Genomic DNA, 23,674 nt, shown 5'->3' on the forward strand with positions numbered 1-23,674 from the left:
TAGGGACAAAAATGGCAATCTGTGTGTGGAGCCGGCAGATGTAGGAGGGGTTCTAAATGAATTTTTTGCATCTGTTTTCACTATGGAGAAGGACGATGTAGACATAGAAATACAGCAGGGGGACTGTGATATACTCGAACATATTAACATCGAGCGGGAGGAGGTATTGGCGGTTTTAGCAGGCCTAAAAATGGATAAATCCCCAGGCCCGGACGAAATGTATCCCAGGCTACTGTGTGAGGCAAAGGAGGAGATTGCGGGGGCTCTAACACATATATTCAGAACCTCTCTGGCCACAGGGGATGTGCCAGAGGACTGGAGAACCGCTAATGTAGTACCATTATTCAAGAAGGGGAGTAGGGAAAAACCGGGGAACTACAGGCCAGTGAGCCTAACATCAGTGGTAGGAAAATTATTGGAAAAAATTCTGAAGGACAAAATTAGTCTCCACTTGGAGAAACAAGGATTAATCAGGGATAGTGAACATGGCTTTGTCAAGGGAAGATCATGTCTGACTAATTTGATTGAATTTTTTGAGGGGGTGACTAGGCGTGTGGATGAGGGTAACGCAGTGGATGTGGTATACATGGATTTCAGTAAGGCCTTCGATAAAGTCCCGCACAGGAGACTGGTCAAGAAGGTACGAGCCCATGGAATCCAGGGTGCCTTGGCACTTTGGATACAAAACTGGCTTAGTGGCAGAAGGCAGAGGGTGATGGTCGAAGGTTGTTTTTGTGACTGGAAGCCTGTGGCCAGTGGGGTACCTCAGGGATCGGTGCTGGGTCCCTTGCTGTTTGTGGTCTACATTAACGACTTGGATATGAATGTAAAAGCTATGATCAGTAAGTTCGCTGATGATACAAAAATTGGTAGGGTGGTAAATAGCGAGGAGGATAGCCTCAGTCTGCAGGACGATATAGATGGGTTGGTCAGATGGGCGGAACAGTGGCAAATGGAATTTAACCCGGAAAAGTGCGAGGTGATGCACTTTGGAGGGACTAACAAGGCAAGGGAATACACAATGAATGGGAGGACCCTAGGCAAGACAGAGGGTCAGAGGGATCTTGGTGTGCAAGTTCACAGATCCCTGAAGGCGGCGGAACAGGTAGATAAGGTGGTAAAGAAGGCATATGGGATACTTGCCTTTATTAGCCGAGGCATAGAATATAAGAGCAAGGAGGTTATGATGGAGCTGTATAAAACACTGGTTAGGCCACAGCTGGAGTACTGTGTGCAGTTCTGGTCGCCACACTACAGGAAGGATGTGATCGCTTTGGAGAGGGTGCAGAGGAGATTCACCAGGATGTTACCAGGGCTGGAGCGCTTCAGCTATGAAGAGAGACTGGGAAGATTGGGTTTGTTTTCCTTGGAGCAGAGGAGGCTGAGGGGGGACATGATTGAGGTGTACAAAATTATGAGGGGCACAGATAGGATGGATACTAAGGAGCTTTTTCCCTTCATTGAGGGTTCTATAACAAGGGGGCATAGATTCAAGGTAAAAGGCGGGAGGTTTAGAGGGGATTTGAGAAAGAACTTTTTCACCCAGAGGGTGGTTGGAGTCTGGAACTCACTGCCTGAAAGGGTTGTGGAGGCAGGAACCCTCACAACATTCAAGAAGCATTTGGATGAGCACTTGAAATGCCATAGCATACAAGGCTACGGACCAAATGCTGGAATATGAGATTAGATTAGACAGGGCTTGATGGCCGGCGCGGACACGATGGGCCGAAGGGCCTCTATCCGTGCTGTATAACTCTATGACTCTCGGTGGTCATGGGACAAGTTAAGAAATAAACGATCAGTCTCGAGTAGCTGTAAATGGCAACAGCAGAACCATTACCAGCAGCTGCAGTCCAATAATGTTTTTTTTAAAACTTGTCCCATTATCAGTCTCCTTGCCTTGCACCATCATCCCTTTTGTCATTTTATCACTCTTGCCCTCCACCCTATCACAGACCTCCCTTTTGTTCTTTCCTCCCCCCACCCCTCTTTCCCTGGCTCTGTACTAGCTTAAAAACTTAACTCTTTTAACATCTACCAGTTCTGACAAAAGGTCTTCGACCTGACATGTTAACTTTGTTTCTTTCTCCACAGATGCTGCCTCACTTGCTGAGCTTTTCCAGCATTTTCTGTTTTTATTTCAGATTTCCAGCATCTGCAATATTTTGCTTTTGAAGTAGATTTAAGTGTCTGGTATGGTGGCACCAGTGAGGCAGTGTTGTTGATTCTATTGGACCCCTTAGTTAGAACAAGGACATGAGTGGCTATGCAGTATTTTAGCAGTTTTCAATACTTATTTACTGCTACTAGAACCTGCTAGCAAATTTACATAATGGATTTGCAGTTTAAACAAGCAGTTGATCAATAAGTGCGTCCAGCCGTCCGCAAGTATCTTTAGCTGCTTTCAGTGATCTGCCCTCCGTCATAAGATCAGGAGTAGGGCTCTTCACTGATGATTGCAGAGTGTTCTGCTGCATTTAGAACTCTGATAATCAAGCATCTCATGCCAGCCTACAGTAGTACCTGGATAGCATCCAAGCTTGGGCTGATATGGCGCAAATGTTACCTGCCACTTAAGTGCCAACAAGAGAAAACCCAGCCACCTTTTCTCTTGACCGTTAAAGGAACCACCATCACCAAGTCCTCCACCATCAACACCCTGGGGCTTACCATTAATCAGAACCTGATATTGCATCATAGCAACTCACCAACATTACTTTGACAGCATCTCGCAGTCCTGCTCGCTCTATCCGCAAGAAGAACGAGAGCAGCGATGACATGGGAACACCATCACCTCCAGGTTCCCCTCCAAGTCACACCATCCTCACTTGGATATATATTGCTGTTCCTTCAAGGTCACGGTCAGAATCCTGGAATGCGCTAGCTAACACCATTGTGGGAGCACAATCACCATAACAAAGGAATGTAACAGTTCAAGGTGAAGGCCCACCACCTCACGGCAACTAGGGATGGGTAATAAAGGCAGCCTTGTCAAAGTTTCAACTTCCGGAATATAACTAAAAGAAAGGAATGTATCATTGAGACAAAGGTAACTTCAAAGTCTATCAACAAAAACTCTAGTATTAGTAATACAAAGTACGCCCAAGCTTCACATTCTGGCATGCAAATAATTCTTGCAGAATAAAACCTTGTGATTACTGACTAGTAGAGAGGATATAGACTGCGTCTTCAGCTTTCAAACAGCTTCATTTCTATGCAATTACTAACGCTCTTCCTCAAAATGCCACAGAACCTTTCAAGTGTGTCGTGTTAACGGCTCCACTATCTTCAATCGCAGCACTGGCCTTCAACATTCTCTTCAACCCACCCACAAATTAGTTCTTCATCTGTGTGCTATTACCAGATCACATCCACAGTTTGCATCTTCATCTTATACATCAGAAAAGGGGCAAAATACTCAAACACCTGGGCAGCTTAACTTAAATGCTTGGTAGAATAGATAAGGGAGAAGCAGTGGATGTGGTTTATTTGGATTTTCAGAAGGACTTTGATAAAGTCCCACATAAGAGTATGCAAAATTAAAGCACATGGGGTTGAGGGTAATATACTGGCATGGATTGAAAATTGGTTAACAGACAGGAAACAGAGAGTAGGAATAAATGGGTGTTTTTCAGGGTGGCAGGCGGTGACTAATGGGGTACCACAGGGATCAGTGCTTGGGCCCCAGCTATTCACAATATATATCAATGATTTGGATGAGGGAACCAAATGTAATATTTCCAAGTTTGCTGACGACACAAAACTAGGTGAGATCGTGAGTTGTGAGGAGGATGCAAAGAGGCTTCAAGGCGATTTAGACAAGTTGAGTGAGTGGGCAAAAACATGGCAGATGCAGTATAATGTGGATAAATGTGAAGTTATTCACTTTGGAAGGAAAAACAAAAAGGCAGAGTATTATTTAAATGGTGATAGATTGGGGAATGTTGATGTACAAAGGGACCTGGGTGTCCTTGTACACTAGTCACTGAAAGCAAACATGCAGGTGCAGCAAGCAGTTAGGAAGGCAAATGGTATGTTGGCCTTCATTGCAAGAGGATTTGAGTACAGGAGTAAGGATGTCTTACTGCAGTTATACAGGGCCTTGATGAGACCACACCTGGAGTATTGTGTGCAGTTTTGGTCTCCTTACCTAAGAAAGGATATACTTGTCATAGAGGGAGTGCAGCGAATGTTCACCAGACTGATTCCTGGGATGGCAGGACTGTTGTATGAGGAGAGATTGGGTCGACTCGGCCTGTATTCACTCGAGTTTAGAAGAATGAGAGGGGATCTCATTGAAACATATAAAATTCTGACCGGGCTAGATAGACTGGATGCAGTCAGGCTGTTTCTCCTGGCTGGGGGTTCCAGAACGAGGGGTCACAGTCTCAGGATACGGGGTAGGACATTTAGGAATGAGATGAGGAGAAATTTCTTTACTCAGAGGGTGGTGAACCTGTGGAATTCTCTGCCACAGAAGGCTGTGGAGGCCGAGTCACTGAATATATTTAAGAAGGAGCTCGATAGATTTCTAGACACAAAAGGCATCAAGGGATATGGCGAGAGAGCGGGAATATAGTATTGAGATAGAGGATCAGCCATGATCATATTGAATGGCAGAGCAGGCTCGAATGGCCTACTCCTGCTCCTATTTTCTATGTTTCTGTACTTCAGGTTCTCAATTGCAGCTTGCAAGGAAATAGGTAATACTAATGCAATACCATCTGGCGTGGCATCTGAAGCTTGCAGACAAATCTCCAGGCATCAGAGGGCATTAGTAGAGCAAAGTAGAAGCAGGTGGCCTGTTAGTGGAGGCAGATGCAGCAGTTAAATAAAAAGAATACTGCAAAGGTTCAAATCATTGAGGGGGGCTATGGAGTCCAAAGTTAATGCTGCCAGTATTTTGTTTAAAAGTCAGTCTTCATGAACAAAGCAAAATTCTGTAATGCTCTGTTGGTTTATAATGGATACATGGCAAAATATTTGATTTATTGTCAGGGGGGAAAAACACTGATTCCGTAGTGAAAGGAACTTGATATACAGTCAAACCAGTATAAATGGACACTTATTGAGAGACCCAAATAACTTGCATGGTAATACAAGAGGCACTCTGAAACCATGGCCACTCACAAATTATGAGCTACGGACAGACTTCAATGTACCAAGCCCTTTTTCCAACTTAAAACACAGGACACACAGGTCAACGTAAGGCAGCAGCGGGTATTGTGCAAGAAATGGCTTTTGTAGAATGGGGAGCTCTTTACCCAGCATCCATAGCAGCAGAGAAACCGCTCTATCTCTAGGATCAAATGCTTGGGGACGGCTCTATCCCAGGGATAGAGTGGTTTCTCTGTTGCTATGGTTGCTGAGTAATGAACTCCCCATTCTACTGAAATGTTTTACAGTACATACTATAACCATTTTGAAAATAAGGACATCTGCAATGAAAGGACAACTGATACTGGTCTCTAAGGTCTGTAGCTTACAGGTTTCACTATATAAAAGTGGTATTGATAATTTAGGTTGCAAAATTGCTCGATGTGAGGGTGAATGCCAATACTTTTGCTGTGGGGGTGTGAGAATTTTTATCACACTTTGTGGGGGACCATGTTATGGTTATGGTGATGTCTACAGGTGCACTTCTATTTTACTCTGGAAACTGCTCAACAGTATCTGTATATCAGCTGTTGTTTTAGCAGTGAATGTTGTGTGACAGTCAACATTGAAATCCATTGAGCACCACCTTCAGATGTAACGGGTACTGCTGGTAAGTGTTGACACCTATTATAGATTTTGCCATAAATGGAGCCTGCGAGGGGAGTTCTTAATGCATTTTAAAACAGAATGTGGGTGGCAGGTTAAGGCAAAGGGTGCAGGTGAGGCAGTGGTTGGGCCTCAGGCCGAGATGTGGCACTGCCGAGTGTGGGGGTAGTGGTCATACTGCAATTTTAAAATAGAATATATAATAGATATACTTTTGTTTGGATTAAACATCACAATGTGATGAAACTGAAGTTTGCTAAGCTACAGTTATTTTTCTGTCAAACTATTGTTGCATCACTATGATTGAACACTAATGTTACTGTTGCTATTATGAAATATTATCTAACATTTGTGTGTGTGACCTAGACTAATTAGATGCTCATGTTTCACCCCTGGCTTTCTCTCTGCTTCTGTCTGATTCTGCAGGAGTAGAGGGGCAGGTTTGGAATACCCCTCCCTTTTTCTACCGTAACACTGCAGCCAGTTTTGTCCCTTCGTGCTCATGGCCTATCTTTTCATGGGTCTCCATCCATGGCCCACCTTTAGCCTTTGGTTCCACCTGCACTGTTGGCCCTGACCCACTGTCTCACCCCTACCTCTTCCCTCCTCCTACCTCCCTTATCTAATCCACCATGACCTAGGCTGAGCCTCAGCTCCACCTATAGCTTCAGCTTCTTGATTGCAGTATGACCACTACCTCCACACTCGGCAGTGCCACATCTCGGCCTGAGGCCCAACCACTGCCTCACCTGCACCCTTTGCCTTAACCTGCCGCCCACATACAAACTGGAGGAATCTTTCCTAGTAATAGTATAAATATAAATATAATTATATTTACAATTACATTTATATATACAATTATATTTAGCTCTATATATTAATGACCTGAACTTGGGTATAGAGGGCATCATTTCAAAGTTTGCAGATGACAAAGTTTGGAAATGTAGTAAACAGTGAGAAGGATAGTAGCAGACTGGACATTGACAGACTGGTGAAATGGGCAGGAATATGGCAGATGAAATTTAATGTAGAGAAGTGTGAAGAGATGCAGTCATGCTTGGGCTGATAAGTGGCAAGTAGCATTCGCGCCAGACAAGTGCCAGGCAATGACCATCTCCAACCAGAGAGAGTCTAACCACCTACCCTTGACATTGAACAGCATTACCATCACCGAATCCCCCACCATCAACATCCTGGGGGTCACCATTGACCAGAAACTTAACTGGACCAGCCACATAAATACTGTGGCTGCAAGAGCAGGTCAGAGGCTGGGTATTCTGCAGCGAGTAACTCACCTCCTGACTCCCCAAAGCCTTTCCACCATCTACAAGGCACAAGTCAGGAGTGTGATGGAATACTCTCCACTTGCCTGGATGAGTGCAGCTCCAACAACAATCAAGAAGCTCGACATCATCCGGCCTGCTTGATTGGCATCCCATCCACCACCCTAAGCATTCACTCCCTTCATCTCTGGTGCACTGTGGCTGCAGTGTGTACCATCCACAGGATGCACTGCAGCAACTCACCAAGGCTTCTTCGACAGCACCTCCCAAACCCGCAACCTCTACCACCTACAAGGACAAGGACAAGGGCAGCAGGCACATGGGAACAACACCACCTGCACATTCCCCTCCAAGTCACACACTATCCCGACTTGGAAATATATCGCCGTTCCTTCATCGTCGCTGGGTCAAATTCCTGGAACTCCCCTCCTAACATCACTGTGGGAGAACCTTCACCACACGGATTGCAGCGGTTCAAGAAGGCGGCTCACCACCACCTTCTCAAGGGCAATTAGGGATGGGCAATAAATGTTGGCCTTGCCAGCGACGCCCACATCCCATGAACGAATATTTTTTTTAATTCTGGAAGGAGAAATGAGACAATATAAACTAAATGGTACAATTTTAAAGGAGGTATGGGAACAAATAGACCTGGGTGTTCACATGCACAAATCTTTGAAGGTGGCAGGACAAATTGATAAAGCTGCTTTTTTTAAAAAAAAGGATATGGGATCCATGGCTTTATATATAGAGGCACAGAGTACAAAAGCAAGGAAGTTATGCTAAACCTTTATAAACCACTGGTTAGACCTCAGCGAGAGTATTGTGTCCACTTTTGGGCACCACAGTTTAGAAAGGATGTCCGGGGCTTGGAGAGAGTACAGAGGATATTTATCAGAATGGTACTAGGGATGAGGGAATTCAGTTATGCGGAGAGACTAGAGAAGCTGGGGTTGTTCTCAGAGCAAAGAAGGTTAAGGGGAGATTTAATAGAGGAATTCAAGATGATAGGTTTAGATACAATTTCCACTAGCAGGAGGCCTGGTAAGCAGAGGATACAGATTTAAGATAATTGGCAAAAAAATCTAGGTGGGAGATGAGGAGAATTTTTTTTTACGCATGGAGTTGTTATGATCTGGAAAGGACTGCGGATGGTGGAAGTGGATTCAATAGTAACTTTCAAAAGGAAAGTGGATATATACTTTAAAAAGGAAAAATTTACAGGGCTACAGAGAAAGAGCAGGGGAGTGGGACTAATTGGATAGCTCTCTGAGAGCCAGCACAGGAATGATGGGCCAAATGGCTTCCTTTTGTGCTGTAAGATTCTATTTAATTTTAATTATTTTGAGTGAGCCAGAAGCAGATGAGATGCACAGATTCATTTATGTAACGACAGCACATTATGTGCACAGAATTAGTTCCTTTTGTAACTACTGTATGTGAGGAGTTCATTTGTTATCTATCTGCATCTTGCCTGTTCAGGTTTAGAAAATCTCTTATCCAAGCAACACCATGGGAAATCTGATAGTATCGATGAATTGCTTTGCATGCAAAGTGATATTTTTGTCACTGTTTGCCTAAATCGTGCTCATTTATTTCCTCTAATTCAAAGGCAGTTTTTTTTTTTGAGGTGGTGACTCTTTATTTTAAGTGTACTTCCTCATCTTCCCGGTTCTCACCACACAAATCCAAAGCAGACAGCTTGTACTAGATGCTAGGCCATAACCAATCATTGAAAGCCGCACAGTAGTGGCTTGGTGTGTCTCCCTGTTCTCACCTGACATGCACGTACAGTACTTTCATTAGGGCACTGAGGCAAATTGTAGCACTCCTACCACTGCCCCAGCTGAGATCAGCCAGCTCATCACGACGATTGAACCTGGGACTTTCCTGGTCTGTATAGCTCACTTAGATAAATTTGTTGAGCTAGTTGTGGGGGGGGGGGTGGGGGCAGGGTGTAAAGAGAGAAATATAGTTTGCAGGAGTTAGTCTAGGAGTAACATTCTGATGAGGTACCTTGCAATGAATGTATACTGTCTCATTGAGGATACAGAACATTCACACACTTCACATTCCTGGTGGACTGATAAAGTTGTATTGTGCTTGTTCAGAGGCCGTGCAGCTGTCACTATTATGTATTTGTGCAAGTACACGGATATTTTCAGTAACCTCTCATTATTACTAGCCATCTACAGTGCATATTAATTGAGTTCTGTTGGTGTGTTATTGGCTTTGTCAGATTGAATGAATTTTTATATTACATTATGTAGCCAACAAATGAACAAACTTGTGTGGATGGTCAATGCTGTTGGTGCTGACTCAGTAATATTGTTATCCACTGCGTCCAGAAATCTTCTAGTAGCTAAGTAGCAAACACAACATGAGCATTTGAACTGTTGATACTGGGTGTGGGCTACAAAATAAGCTTCAAATCCTTCTGTAATCTGTTTGAGACACTTGGCAGCAGATATTCAGAATCTGAAATTGTCTGAATTTAGAGTGGTTCAGCTGCAGGAATCAAAACTAGAACATTACATATTTAATTTCCTCCACATCATTCATTACATATCACATTTTTAATTTCCTCCACATCATTCTTCTCATTGAGGGTCACAAGCACCTTATTCCCAGATTTCTGCCAATTCATCCTTCCAATCAGCCACCAGAGGGTGCATGAGATGCCCAGTATGACTGTCCATCACCAAAGAAAACACATGGCTCCCACTCATTCTCTTCTGACAGTGGCACTGTTGGAGATGTCACTACAGTGCATACGGGAAGCTGAGAGTTTTGTGGAAAGCACAATTCAGGAGGTGGGCACCCTGCATCTACAGAGAGTTCAGGCAGAGAGGGAGTGGGTGACCACCACGCAGACTAGGAGGAACAGGCAGGTAGTGCAGGAATCCCCTGGGAGCGTAACACTCACGAATCGGTATTACCAGTGAGGTTGTTGACACCTCTGGGGAGTGAATTCGGGAGCAAATCCATCGCACCGTGGAAAACTCTGCTGCACAGGGGGGCACAAGAAATGCAGTTGTTATAGGGGTTAGATAGTCGGGGGATAGACGGGACTTTCTGCAACCGCCAACGTGAGTCCCGCATGGTGTGTTGCCTCCTTGGTGCCAGGGTAAAGGACATCACTGAGAGGGTGCAAAACTTTTTGAGGGGGTGGGGGGGAAGGGGGGGGAGGGGAACAGCCAGAAGTCGTGGTCCATGTGGGAACCAATGACATAGGAAGGAAAAGGGGTGAGGTCCTGCAGTCAGAGTTTCAGGAGCTAGGGAGGAAGATAAAAAGCAGGACCTCAAAGGTAGTAATCTCTGGATTACTCCCAGTGCCATACACTAGTGAGTATTGGAATAATAGGATAAGACAGGTTAATGCATGGTTGGAGGAATGGTGCAGAAGGGAGGGCTTCCAATTCCTGGGGCAGGAAGGATCTGTTCAAGATTGGTGTGTTGCACCTCAACAGAGCTGGGACCAATGTCCTCGCAGGGAGGTTAATTTGTGATGTGGGGGAGGGTTTAAACTAATTTGGATGGGCACCAGGATGAAACATTAGAAAGGAGAAACAAGGTGCACAAAGGACTGAGAGAGACAAATAGAACTAGAGTAAAGAATAGTTCAAAAATAGGAGGGATCAGACAGAGGGCAAATGCGAGTCAATCTAAGATGAGATTGGAGTGCATGTGCCTAAATGCACATAGCATGGTAGATAAGGTTGGTGAGCTGCAGGCACAAGTCGCCACATGGGCAATGAGATAGTGGCAATAACAGAGACCTGGCTCAAAAAAGGGGAGGATTGGGTACTTAATATTCCTGGCTACAAGGTATTCAGGAAAGATAGGGAAGGAAAGAAAGGAGTGGGGGGTGGCAGTATTGATTAAAGAAACTATAATAGCACTGGAAAGGGATAATGTAGATGAAGGGTCAAAGAATCTATATGGTCAGAATTAACCAATATAGGAGCTAATACGCTGCTGGGTGTATTCTGTAGGTCACCAAATAGTGGGAAGGAGATAGAGTAGCAAATTACAGAAAGATGCAAGAACTATAGAGTACTGGGGGACTTTAATTATCCCAATAAAGACTGGATCGGTTACAGTGTAAAGGGCAAAGAGGGGGAGGAATTCCTAAAATGTTTACAGGAGAACTCTCTTGAACAGTGTTTCCAGCCCAACGAGGAAGGAAGCAGTGCTGGATCTGGTTCTGGGGATGAAATGGAGCATGTTTCAGTGGGGGAGCATAATATCATTGTTCCTTGTCCTTTTCCATAACTATTCTAAACCTAAAATTATGATCGCAATCAAATATGAAAATACTTAACTGGAGGAGGGCTAATTTCAGTGAATTAAAAAGGGATCTTATCCAGGAGGATTGGAATCAAAAATTGGTGGGCAAAACGATAATTGAACAATGGGAGGCCTTCAAGGAGATGGTTCGGGTACAGAGTAGACACATTCCCACGAAGGGGGAAAGGAAGGGCATCCAAAGCTAGAGATTCATCGATGACTAACGATATAGGGATTAAAATGAAACAGAAAAAGGAGCCTTATGATAAATGTACGGTTCATAATATAGTAGAGAACCAGGCTGAGTACAGAAAGTGCAGAGGAGATCTATAAAAGGAAATGAGGGGCAAAGAGAGAGTATGGGATTAGATTAGTGGCTAACATAAAAGGGAACCCAAAAGTCTTTTATAAACATATAAATAGTAAAACAGTAACCAAACAATGTGTGGGATCGATTTAGGGACGAAAGAGATCATCTTGTGGAGGCAGAGGGCATGGCTGAGGTACTAAATGAATACTTCGCATTCATCTTCACTAGAGAAGAGGATGCTGCCAGTGTAGCAGTAAAGGAGGAGGTAGTAGCGATATTGGATAGGATAAAAATAGATAGAGGAGGTACTTAAAAGATTGATAGTGCTCAAAGTAGAAAAGTCACCCGGTCCAGATGGGATGTATCTTAGGTTACTGAGGGAAGTAAGGGTGGAAATTGCAGAGGCTCTGGCCACAATCATCCAATCCTCCTCCAATATGGGGATGGTGCCGGAGGACTGGAGGATTGCAAATGTTACACCCCGGTTCAAAAAAGGGGAGAGGGATTAACCCAGCCATTACAGGCCAGTCAGCCTAACGTGGGTAGTGGGGAAACTTTTAGAGACAATAATCCGGGACAAAATTAATTGGCACTTGGAAAAGTATGGGCTAATAAATGAATGTCAGCATGGATTTATTAAAGGAAAATCGTGTTTGACTAACTTGATTGAGTTCTTTGGAGTAATGGAGAGGATTGATGAGGGTAGTGCGGTTAATGTGTATATGTACTTTGAAAAGGCATTTGATGAAGTACCACATAGTAGACTTGTTAGCAAAATTAAAGCCCATGGGATTAAAGGGACAGTGGCAGCGTGGCTAAGGGCAGAGAGTAGTGGTGAACGGTTGTTTTTCAGACTGGAGGGATGTATACAGTGATATTCCCCAGGGGTCATTAGAAGGACCACTGTTCTTTTCAATATATATTAATGACCTAGACTTGGGTATAGAGGATATAATTTCAAAGTTTGCAGATGACGCGAAAATCAGAAATGTCGTAAACAATGTGAAGGATAGTAACCGACTACAGGAGGACATAGACAGACTGGTGAAATAGGCAGACACATGGCAAATGAAATTTAATGCAGAGAAGTGTGAAGTGATACATTTTAGGAAAAATGAGGAGAGGCAATATAAACTAAATGGTACTATTTAAAGAGTGCAGGAACAGAGAGACCTGGTGGTGTACGTACACATCTTTGAAGGTGGCAGGACAAGTTGAGAAGGTTTTTTTTTAGCATATGGGATCCTGGGTTTTATTAATAGAGGCATAGAGTATAAAAGCAAGGAAGTTATGCTAAACCTTTATGAAACACTGGTTAGGCTTCAGCTAGAGTATTGTGTTCAATTCTAACCACCACACTTTTAAGGCCTTGACATTCTTCCTAGAGAGGATGCAGAAGAGATTTACTAGAATGGTACCAGGGATGAGAGACTCCAGTTATGTGTAGAGACTGGGGAAGCTGGAGTTGCTCTCAGAACAGAGAAGGTTAAGAGAAGATTTGATAGAAGCGTTCAAAATCATAAACGGATAGCTCTTTCAAAGAGCCAGCACAGGCACGATGGGCCGCCTCCTGAATTGTGCCTGCTATGAAGTGTGGCCATGATTCCAGGGGGGTCATTTTCACTGGGCTCGGGCAGAAAACTGGTGGTTGCAGATCAGTTGCTGGTCATGTACCGAACCCTTCTCCAAAATGGCTTATCCCTATGCAGAGATTGGGAATCTACCCTGTTTCAGCTTAAAGCATAAATTAATAACACTGGATTCCATACAGTTACAGTCTACCATCCTGCCAGTTCTTTAAGCATCAGAGCTCACCTGAGTGCCAGCTGAGCAATGAACCCCCCCCCACACCAGTATGTGCATATGTATACACACTGTCTGTCTCCATCCTTGCTATGTTCAGTCTATTACAGTGAGGATGAGAACCTACCTGCTGGTCGTGCACTGGCTGGCTTCTCCAGACCATTATTGGAGCACGAGTACTTGTCTACAGAGGTTATGCTAAGGTTCTTGTCAGATCACACATCCAATATTCAGTTTTGGTCACCATACTAGAAGAAAGATATGTTTACATTAAAGAAAAGAGCAGTGAGACTAATCGCATAAGTAAAGGGAATGAGGTGTAAAGAGAGGCCAGAAAAGCTTAAGCCTAAAAAGAAAGTAGATAAAAAGGATACTTTACTGAATTATGTAACTAATAAAATATAAACATTTCAAGGATTAGATAAGCATAGATTACTTCATAGCACACCAAGATAGTCGAACCTGGGACATAAATCAATATTATTGTTCTAAATTTACTTTTAGAAAAAAATTATTTCAAAGAATGGTAAATATTTGTAATAATGTACAAAGCAAGGTAACAACAGCAAAACACTGGGGTTTAATGTTCTAGAAAGGTAATCGTCAATGAGTCAAATGACTTTTTCTCATCCCTGATTTTTTCACTCAACCTTCACACTGGTGCACTTTCTAGCAGAGGATGCTGGATAGTTGTCGGGAACAGAAACCCTGGATCATTTTCACCTCCCTATCTCGTGTTGAAGCCAGCAACAGGAATCATTGGCAGCACGTCACTTTCACACAATTGAGAACAGGTGTGTGTGGGTCCATGTCCTGTTCAGTAGTGATAGGGTGGGGATTCTTTATTTAAGGATATCTGAACATTGTGGCAGCAGATTGCCCTGAGGCATTCCAATTGCTTGCATCATTTTCTAACTCAGCTCCACTTAAATAGATACACACGAGGCTGCTTACTCAGGTTGAACTAGACAATGCACAGCCTCTGTGTTCTGTTTGATCCAGAGCAGAGCTTTTAATCCCATATCCTTTTCATCACTAAGACAGCATATTTCCACTTCCACAACTTTACCCCTTTAGCCTCTCTCCCCCACCACCGCTGAAACGCTCATCCATGCTTTTGCTATCTCAAGACTGAATTTCTTGAACTCCCTCCTCACTGGCTTCCTGCAGTCCTCCTTACGCAAACTTCAAAACTCTGCCATCTGTACATCATGTCCTGCACTCATCCTACTTGCCCATCGCTCCTAGTCTCCCTAACATTCATTGGCACCCTGACTCCCAACACAAACAAATTCAAAATCCTTGTCCTCATTTAAAAATCCCACCCCATGGCCTTTCCCCACCATACTCCTCCAGACCTACATTCCAGCACATGCCTTACGATCCTTGGACTCTGACCTCCCGTGCACTCCCATTCTGGCTTACCTCGCATGGTGACTAAGGTTTTAACCATCTGTGTCCTACCTTCTGGAACTACAATCCCCTCTTTTTCCACCACCGCACCCCCTATACCCTCTTCACCTTGCTACTTCCCTCCCTGCCTTTAAAGCCTCCTCAAAATGATCTTTTCGGCTGCAAACCTTCAAATCTTCTGCTGCCCCAGTTCCATTCTTTCGTATGCAAAATACCTTGAGAAGTTTTATTACTTTAAAGGCTCTGTGTCAATGCATATTGAGGAGTCCTTTAAATATGATTGATCCCTTTCAAAAATAAGGAACGGAAACTGCCAGAGGACTTTAAATACATATCATTCCTATGCTTACCCCATGCTAAAGATCCCCTTTAACTATTTCTGCCCATTTAATCATTGCTCACACCAAAATAAATCACTGCATTTTCAAAATTAATGCTGTTCCCAATCACTGTTTTGACTTTCACACTGTTACTTGTTTTAATATTACCACAAGGTGTCACTGTGCATCCATCATTTGATTAATCCTTCAACTGTGTTTGGTTTTAAAGCTTATAAAAGTTGGACTGGAAGAGGCAGTTACTCTTCTGGTGCTGAAATCCACCAAAGTATATTCTTTTTTGGTGAATCTTGTAATTGCGGTCATTCTATTGGATTACTACCTTGCATTAAGAATTTGCTAAACTAACTCAGTGCAGGTAATGCAAAACAAGTCTGGTGATCATTTTTACAATTCTCAATCATTTATAACATTTTTAAATGTAAGAGTAAATTTTTTTTTACAAACCTCATGAATACTGGCGAGTTGAATATCAACAATGTCTGAGTCTCGCCATTCAACAGGCAAGCTAAACAAGAAAAAGGGCTCTGCTGCTAGTTAATTTTTTTAAAGGCAATTTTTGAAAATGTTGCTTTCTTAAATTGTTCGAATCAACAGCTGTCTTGTTCCGGGCAAGACAGCTGTTCTAAATTATGTTCGAAACGGGGTGCGAGTGACGTACAGATAATAGTAATAGTAAAAGCAACATCAAACTCCAGTCATTGGACCATGGGTAGGTGTCCTTGTTATAACATTTTGTTGTCATCTAAAATATGAAAGTCTTGTTTTCCTGTCTAATATTCTTCCTTATTAGGAGTCTCTGTTTAAAGATTTTTTGTTCTTGGTTCTAGATTTAGTATTTGTAAGTAGCAAAGCTGAGAAAATAGAAGTGGCAGGGTCAGGATGTAGATGCATAATGTGTACGATGTGGGATATCCTGAAGCTGCAAAGTAGCTAGAAGGAGTACAAATGTGTAGAGTTGTGTTAGTCAGGTAGTGGAATGCTAAGCTTGAGAATCAGCTGGTTACCTTCCACAACATATGTGGGAGTGGGGGGAGTTTCTGGAAGACATGTTCCAGAAGGCGATCACTTTGCAGAGAGAAATAGTGATGGAGGGGAACAAATGCGTGTCAACCCACAGGGTGAAGTGGAGGAACCAATTCAGGAAAAATCTGTTTGTCAGGACTTGTCTCGTGTGGACAATTCTTGATACCTATAATGAGGAAAACGAGAGGCACTATCCATGAGAACAGGTGAGTGATAGTCATGGGGAATTCCATAATTGAGAGAGAAAGGGATAGTCCTTAATGATGTGTTGTCTCCCAAGTGCCAGGCTAAGGAACATAAAATCTTACAGCACAGGAGGCCATTTGGCCTGTTGTGCCTGTGCGATTAGATGGAAAAACTTCTGGAATGGGAGGAAAAACAGTCAGAAGTCATGGTTCATTTAGGAACCAGTGGTATAGGAAAGAGCAGGATGGAGGTCATGCACAAGTTCTAGATTAAAGTACAAGACTTTGATGGTAGCAATCTCAGGATTACTCCCAGTTCCAGACAGTAGATCAGATGGTGAGAAACTGATTAGATACATTCACACTTGGCTAGAAAGATGGTGTAGAAGACAGGGTTTCAGATTTATAGGCAATTTGGACAAGTTCTGATGTGGAGGAAGCTGTGTGGGAGAAATTAGTTTCAACTAAACCAGATTGATAATCGATGTCCTTTTGTAGAAAGGTTAAATACAGCAGTAAGGTAGATTTTAAATTAGTACGATAGGGATGGGTAAATAAAACATACCAAAAAGAAAAGATGTTTTGAAGGATAGTCTTAACCTATTAAGAGCCATATATATTAATGCTAGAAGCAGTCATAATAAGATGACTGAACTCAAGACTGTTTTGGCATTTGGGAGCAATGATGTAGTAGGTATCTCAGAAATATGGTTAAATCTTGATTTATGTTGTACTTGTTTACAAGGGATAGATTAGACAGGAAAGAAGTTAGAGTAACTCTACATAATCTGAGACAAATGAGGGGTAAAGGAAATAGACCCATTGCTACAGAATAAGCTTCCCAATTAGCTAGTTTGGCTGGAAGTATGCAATGTACAGGAAGAAAACATAAATTTAGGGATTTGCTGTAGACCACTGGATCAGCTGAAAGCATAGAACAGGCTATTGTTTGAACCGATGAGGGAGGTATGAGCAATCATATTAGTGAGTGACTTTGATATAAACTGAGAATGCCCAAGCAGGCTAGAATGTGCACTGCAAAATGCAGGACTGCTTTTTGACCTAGTGTGCTAGGGATGCCATGACAGGTAAGTCTCTTGTTGATTTGGTAATGGCAAGTCATCTCGGTATCAACGGAGCCCCTCAATGGCAATGACCACACATTAAATTTGAAATGATTGGAAGAAACCAAAACTCCAATATATTACTTTAAAAGGGCCATCTTGTTTCTCTCTCTTCCTGTCTTTCGCTATAAAGTGGAACAGAAAGGTGGAGCACTATTTCAAATCAACTGTAGAACAGAGGGCATAGGTGCAAACTGGTAAAAAGCAAGTTTAGTACTGATGTCAAGAAGCACTTCAGACACAGAATGATTAATACTTGGAATAGTTTTCAGGATAGGAAGCAAAACCTATGGAATCAATGGAGATGCTGTCAGAAGCTGTGATCGGGTAATCGTAGCTTTCTATTGAAGGATAAGCGAAAGGAGTTGAATGGTCTCCCTCATCTTTACTTCTCTTTGACCTTTTTGGTTTTTCCTTTCTGATTGATTGATTGTTTTCTACTTTATTGTTCTTCAGTCATTTTGTGTAAGTCTTTCTCCCCAGTCACATTGCACTAAAAAATACAGTATCTCATTGTCAAATAAATTCGTTTACCAACAACTGTCATGAGAGTCCCTTATCCCCCACCCTACTATGTACCACTAAACATAAACTTTGACATATAATGAACTCTAATGTAAAACAGACACATGAAAACAATTGACACAAAAACAAACTCGACCCTGAACTTAGCTTGAACAACTACTATCCTTTCATAAACAGCATGATGCACCCTGCTAGGCCGCTGAAGGTCGTGAACTCTAGGTTACCTACCCCCTCCCAAAACTCCATAATCCTTACCAATCAGCTGACTTCTAACATTTAGAGACCTGATGTAAACAAACAAAACATACATGCACAGGAGTTAAAGGCTACAATTACGCCTGCCTCTATAATAAAAGACTAAGATTCCTAGAAACCACTGGGTGGTTGGGGCTCCAACATCTGCATGAAGAAAAGGTATTCTTTCTTCACGTAATCGATGACTGCCCCGATAGGTACGTGCACAGGAGCCCATCTCTCACTGACATAATTTCAGTAGTGTTGCAATCCAGGGAACAAGGTTAGGGGAGACAGTTAGCGAACCAGTTGAGGAAGACATGGAGAGAAAAAAATCCTGTTTGAGGGGGTGGGGGAAGAGAAAACACACTTTTGCTTTAAGTGTTTCTATAGTTCAGATCACAGTGCCCTTGCTCCCTTACCTCAATAGAAGAATCCTAGAACCACATTTTCATGGATTTTCTGTTGAGATTAGGGAGCTGGTGTATGTGGATAGCCTGGTGGTGGAAGATAGAATACTAGAGCCTGGTCTTCAGTTGCTTCCAAGCCTTTATTCACAGAGCTCCACATTACACCTACACCACATCCTAGATCAGCTCTCATATATGGATACAAGAGAGCCCCAATTGATACACACCACCTGAATATAATTAACACTAATTGACAGGTCATGGATACAATTAACATATGTACGCTGGACTCCTTCGATTCAAAGACAAAGAAATGTAAAAGTGCCTATTGAAAAGAGACCCTATTGAATGAGATGTGGAGAGAGAAGAGGGAGAGATACCTTGTTGTGGATGATTGAGAGAAAGATCCCATTGAGTCAGATGGGGGACATTGCGTTGAATGGAGGTGGTGGAGAGATGGACATCGCATTGAATGAAGGTGGTGGAGAGATCGACATCGCGTTGAATGAAGGTGGTGGAGCGATAGACATCGCGTTGAATGGAGGTGGTGAAGAAATAGACATCGTGTTGAATGGAGGTGGTGGAGAGATAGACATCGCGTTGAATGAAGGTGGTGGAGAGATAGACATCGCGTTGAATGGAGGTGGTGAAGAAATAGACATCGCGTTGAATGGAGGTGGTGGAGAAATAGACATCGCGTTGAATGGAGCTGGTGGAGAGATAGACATTATGTTGAATGGAGGTGGTGGAGAGAAATCAGTTCACAAGGATGAGTCCATCTCTTCCTCTTTATGAAGAAATGGTTGCTGTTTACTTAGTGGCCACACATCATACAACATTGTATTCTGTAACATCAGCAATGCAATGAGAACACCACAGATATTTTATATATAATATAACACTAATAAATGTAAGCAAATTACTCTTTTGAGGACTGGGATCATCTTAATGCACCAACATATAAAATAAAAGATTTTCGAGGATTAAAAAAAAGTTGCAGGACTCCGGTACTGGCCCTGTCTAATCGTTCTCGGTCTTCACTCCCCTTGCTCGCTCTCCTTCAAATTCACCGTCCTCTCTCCATATAAACTCTCTTACCCATATTCGCAGCCATCCTCTCAACCATGCGATCTCATGTGGGATAATTTTCATTCCCTCAAGTGTACACACTCTGGCACATAACTGGCCTAATCATCCATTACCAGATCTGGCTCAACCACGTCAAGCTCCAATGGCCTCACAGACCTCTGCCAAAATCCTTGGCTGTCTCTTCTTCATCTATATGCTGTTTCTTGACTATGTCATGGTGTCAGCTTCCACATTTGTTATTAGTATTAACATCCCTCAGTCAGAAGATACACCCTTTCTCTTAAAACCCATAGCTTTCCATTTATGCGAGGTTCTATTTTGTGTGGTCTGTCATGCTTGCCGTCCTACCTACATATATATATTGTAGTGATGCAGCTCCTACATTGCAATGTGTTCGGCCTGCTATTGTCAGTTTATTCCTGAGTAATTAGCGATGGAGAATAAATTTCATTGTTGTCACTAGGATTTCACGCAAGTACAATGGTGGGCATGTGAAATTTTCTCGTTGTCTGCTTGAACTATTGAAAAACACTTAGGAAAGTTGTAGGTTTTGCCCTTCTATAGTGGGATTGTGCATAGAAGCTTTTTGAGTGACATAACACTAGGCCAAAGTACTGGTGGTTACAATTCTTCTTCATAGATTTTGTTAATTCCTTTTACAATCTTGAAAACTCCAATTAGATCAGCTTGAATTCTCTTTGCCAAAGAAAACAAGTCTAACTTCCTTAACCTTTTCTCATAACCTATATTCCTGATGCCCTTTTAAATTATATTGTGTCTTTATTGATTTACTTATCAAATTCTCACATGGTATGTTTTTCTTTTCATTCAATACTGTTTTTTTTCTTCAGAGGTAGAACCCTCAATAATAATGGACTAATTCTGTGTTACAGGTGGTGTGGTGAATACCAGCAGCAGAATGACCACTGACCCGTAATGCCAAGCAGTATGTCAGGTACTGAGTTGATATTCTGTTCATTTAAAAAAAAACTCTTAATCTAACTAATTCTTTCTCAGGAGGTCAAGCTGTAGAATTTATTAACTGCCTCAATCTTCTCTGCCTCATACAATGTACAAGCTTTTAAAACTCAAGCATGGCACCACCTAATCACTATATTTCTTGATTTATCCCAAATTCTCTCTTACTGTTCTCAACCTTGGTGGTGTCCCGTACTTTGAGCCTTTCCTCTTCACCTGTGTTCCTCAGTTTATAAAAATAGTGATGCAAAGGAGCCATTTTGCTGCCCTGCATGGGCTGCATTTATCAACAATAAAACAAATGATTCCCGTGCTAAAAATGTTTCTTATCGTTGCTAAAGGTAAGCACAAAGTGTGCTGATGCGCAGTGCTGCCTGCAGGTTCCATATTATGTAAATCTCCAGAAGCTGCTTACTGTATCACAAACCGAGGGATTGACAACATTTCTTTATCTTATCAGATATGCTAATCAGTAAGTTGGGTTATCACAAAACAAAAACCGCAGCTTTACTAGCTCAGGATTAAATACAGAGGCCTCTGAAGGTTTTTGTAAACAGTTTTTTAAAAAAAATACCATTTCAGATTTGCATTGATAATGACAGATATGAGAATACATTGGGAAAAGATTCTTCAGGAACTCTGTTTAATTTGTTGCAAACATCATTTGTGTGTTACGATTATTTTGCAGACAAAATGAAGTATAGATTCTTTAAGTGTGTGCAGTTGGAAGTATACCCCACAAGATTAATCAAACAAGTAACAAAGCTACATATATGCCAATTGTCCGTGGCTTGAGAGCCTGATCAGCATGTTGACACTGACTGACAAACAGCAGCGCAGACTGCCCCATCCCCACCGGGGTCCTGTTCCTCTCCAGCTTTGGTGGTTCAAGCACTTACAAGGTCCCTCTTGGTGCCATTCCCAGCACTGTATACTGTAGGCAGGAGCTCTCACAAGAACAGAGCTTTCCACCCACAATATATAGACACAAGTCCGCAACAGCCCATAATTCATCACTAATTGGGAGTATCACTGGGAGAGATCACAGGAGAGACCGCTGTGAATAGTGGGAATGAAGATGCGACATTGGAAATCGGGGGTGGGGGTACTCTTCTGGGAATGGGATTAGGGCACATTGGAGAAGTGCACAATAGAGGGAGGTTTACTGCACATCTGACTTGCGTTGCACTGTTATACAGGGCCTGAAAGTAATTGATGTTGTGTCATGCTACAAAAAAAGTGTGAACATCTCGATTCCTCCTCACTTTGAACATGAAAGCCCTATACAGCAATAAGTATACTCATTATATATTCAAGAATTTATTCTTCTAAACAAATTAGAATTATCATGTAATGAAAAATCATCAGGGGAAGAGATAAGCAACGTTCCTTCCCCAAACAGAGATATCCCAGGCACAATTAATGGCTTGGATATAAATGAGATGGAAGTTCCAGACAGACAAAGGGCACAAAAACAATAAATCTCATGGGATAAATGTTATTTATCGCAAAGTGCTAAAGAAGACTAGGGAGGAGAATTGTGAGACATTGTCAATAATTATGACTGTCTGTGGTTGCTGGGAAGGTGCCAGTAGAATGGAACTAGGCCATGATGCCCATATTTAAAAAGATTAATAAATCAAAAGCATGCAACTATAGACTCTTTCTCTGATCCCATGTAAAATAAAGTAAAACTTGATTATCTGCACAATAGTAACTTGGTGAACAGCAATCAGCATGGATTCAGAAGAGGTAGATCATACCTAACCAACCTCCTTGACTTTTGAGGAAGTAATATCCCAGGTGGACTGTGGTAAGCCTTGTGACATGTTACATCTGGACTTCCAGAAAGTATTTGACAAAGTTCCACGTGAAAGGCTATTAATTAAACTTAAAGCTGTGGGAATTCAAGGTAAATCTTGGGTTTGGATGAAAAAAAATGGCTGAAGGGTAGAAAACAATGGGTACTTGTTAGACAAGTTACTTCAGGATAGGGGGGGTAATGGTTGGAGTGCCCCAGGGATTGGAATTGGGACTATTATTGTTTCTAATTTACATCAATGATTTGGACTTAGAAACCCTATGTAGTTGATACTAAACCAGAAGGGATAGTGCAGTTGGAGAAGGAGCTGAGCAACATATGTAATTGGGCAGAACAATGACAGGTGAAATGTAATACAGAAAAGTGTAAAATACTGCACATAGGAAGTAAAAATGGGCAACATAGGTATTGCATGAATTATTCCAATGCTGGATTGGTAAAGAAATCTTTCTCACTATTTGCTATAAATAATGTTTAGGAGTTAATGCCAATAAAGCACTACTTACAATAGAAGAGGTGTTGTAATTTGTCATTGAAGTCATATTCATATTCTACAGTAAATTTAGAATTCAATGTTTTTGTAAAGGGTGTTGTATTAATGAGAGAAACGGACATCAGTTTCTAAGTTCCATTTTATGTTTTAATAACTCAGCCAGTTTAATTAGCTGGTTATTACAACTAGGGATAATCTGTATGTATTATATATTAAATTCGGTACATAGGGCATGTATTTCACTGAAAACTCATGTACCTGTTAGCTCCTGTAGGCGGCACTGTGACAGGCCTTTCCAATGTTAAAGGTGTCATGTGATATGACGCACAATAGCGGGCCATTGGGTTTCCTCATTCCTCTTTTTTTTCTCCAAGTAAAATATCTAAGGTCTAAAATAAGGGTTTAAGCAAAATAAATTCCAAAAGAAATTACATATTTCACAAGAACGTGATTAAATTTAACCACTGATTAAATTTAAATGCCTTCATTAAAGTTTTTCCTTGGCTCAGTTGGTAGCACTCACCTCAGTCAGAAGGTTGTGGGTTCAGGTCCCACTCCAGAGACTTAGCCTAGAGTTAGCCTAGATTA

The 23,674-nt window shown here is 42.1% G+C and overlaps 1 protein-coding gene across 1 annotated transcript in view; it reads left to right on the forward strand.

The window, feature by feature from the left end:
* Window positions 1-23,674, forward strand: part of thrb (thyroid hormone receptor beta) — a 182,163-nt gene that overhangs the window by 100,544 nt on the left and 57,945 nt on the right. Inside the window, exon 3 of the mRNA XM_068002949.1 lies at window positions 20,687-20,748. Coding sequence (XP_067859050.1) covers window positions 20,730-20,748 — 19 coding nt within the window. The 5' untranslated portion in view covers window positions 20,687-20,729. The remainder of the gene's footprint in view (window positions 1-20,686; window positions 20,749-23,674) is intronic.

This window comes from Heptranchias perlo, chromosome 2 (genome assembly GCF_035084215.1).
Source record: "Heptranchias perlo isolate sHepPer1 chromosome 2, sHepPer1.hap1, whole genome shotgun sequence".
NCBI classification, from domain to species: Eukaryota; Metazoa; Chordata; class Chondrichthyes; order Hexanchiformes; family Hexanchidae; genus Heptranchias; species Heptranchias perlo.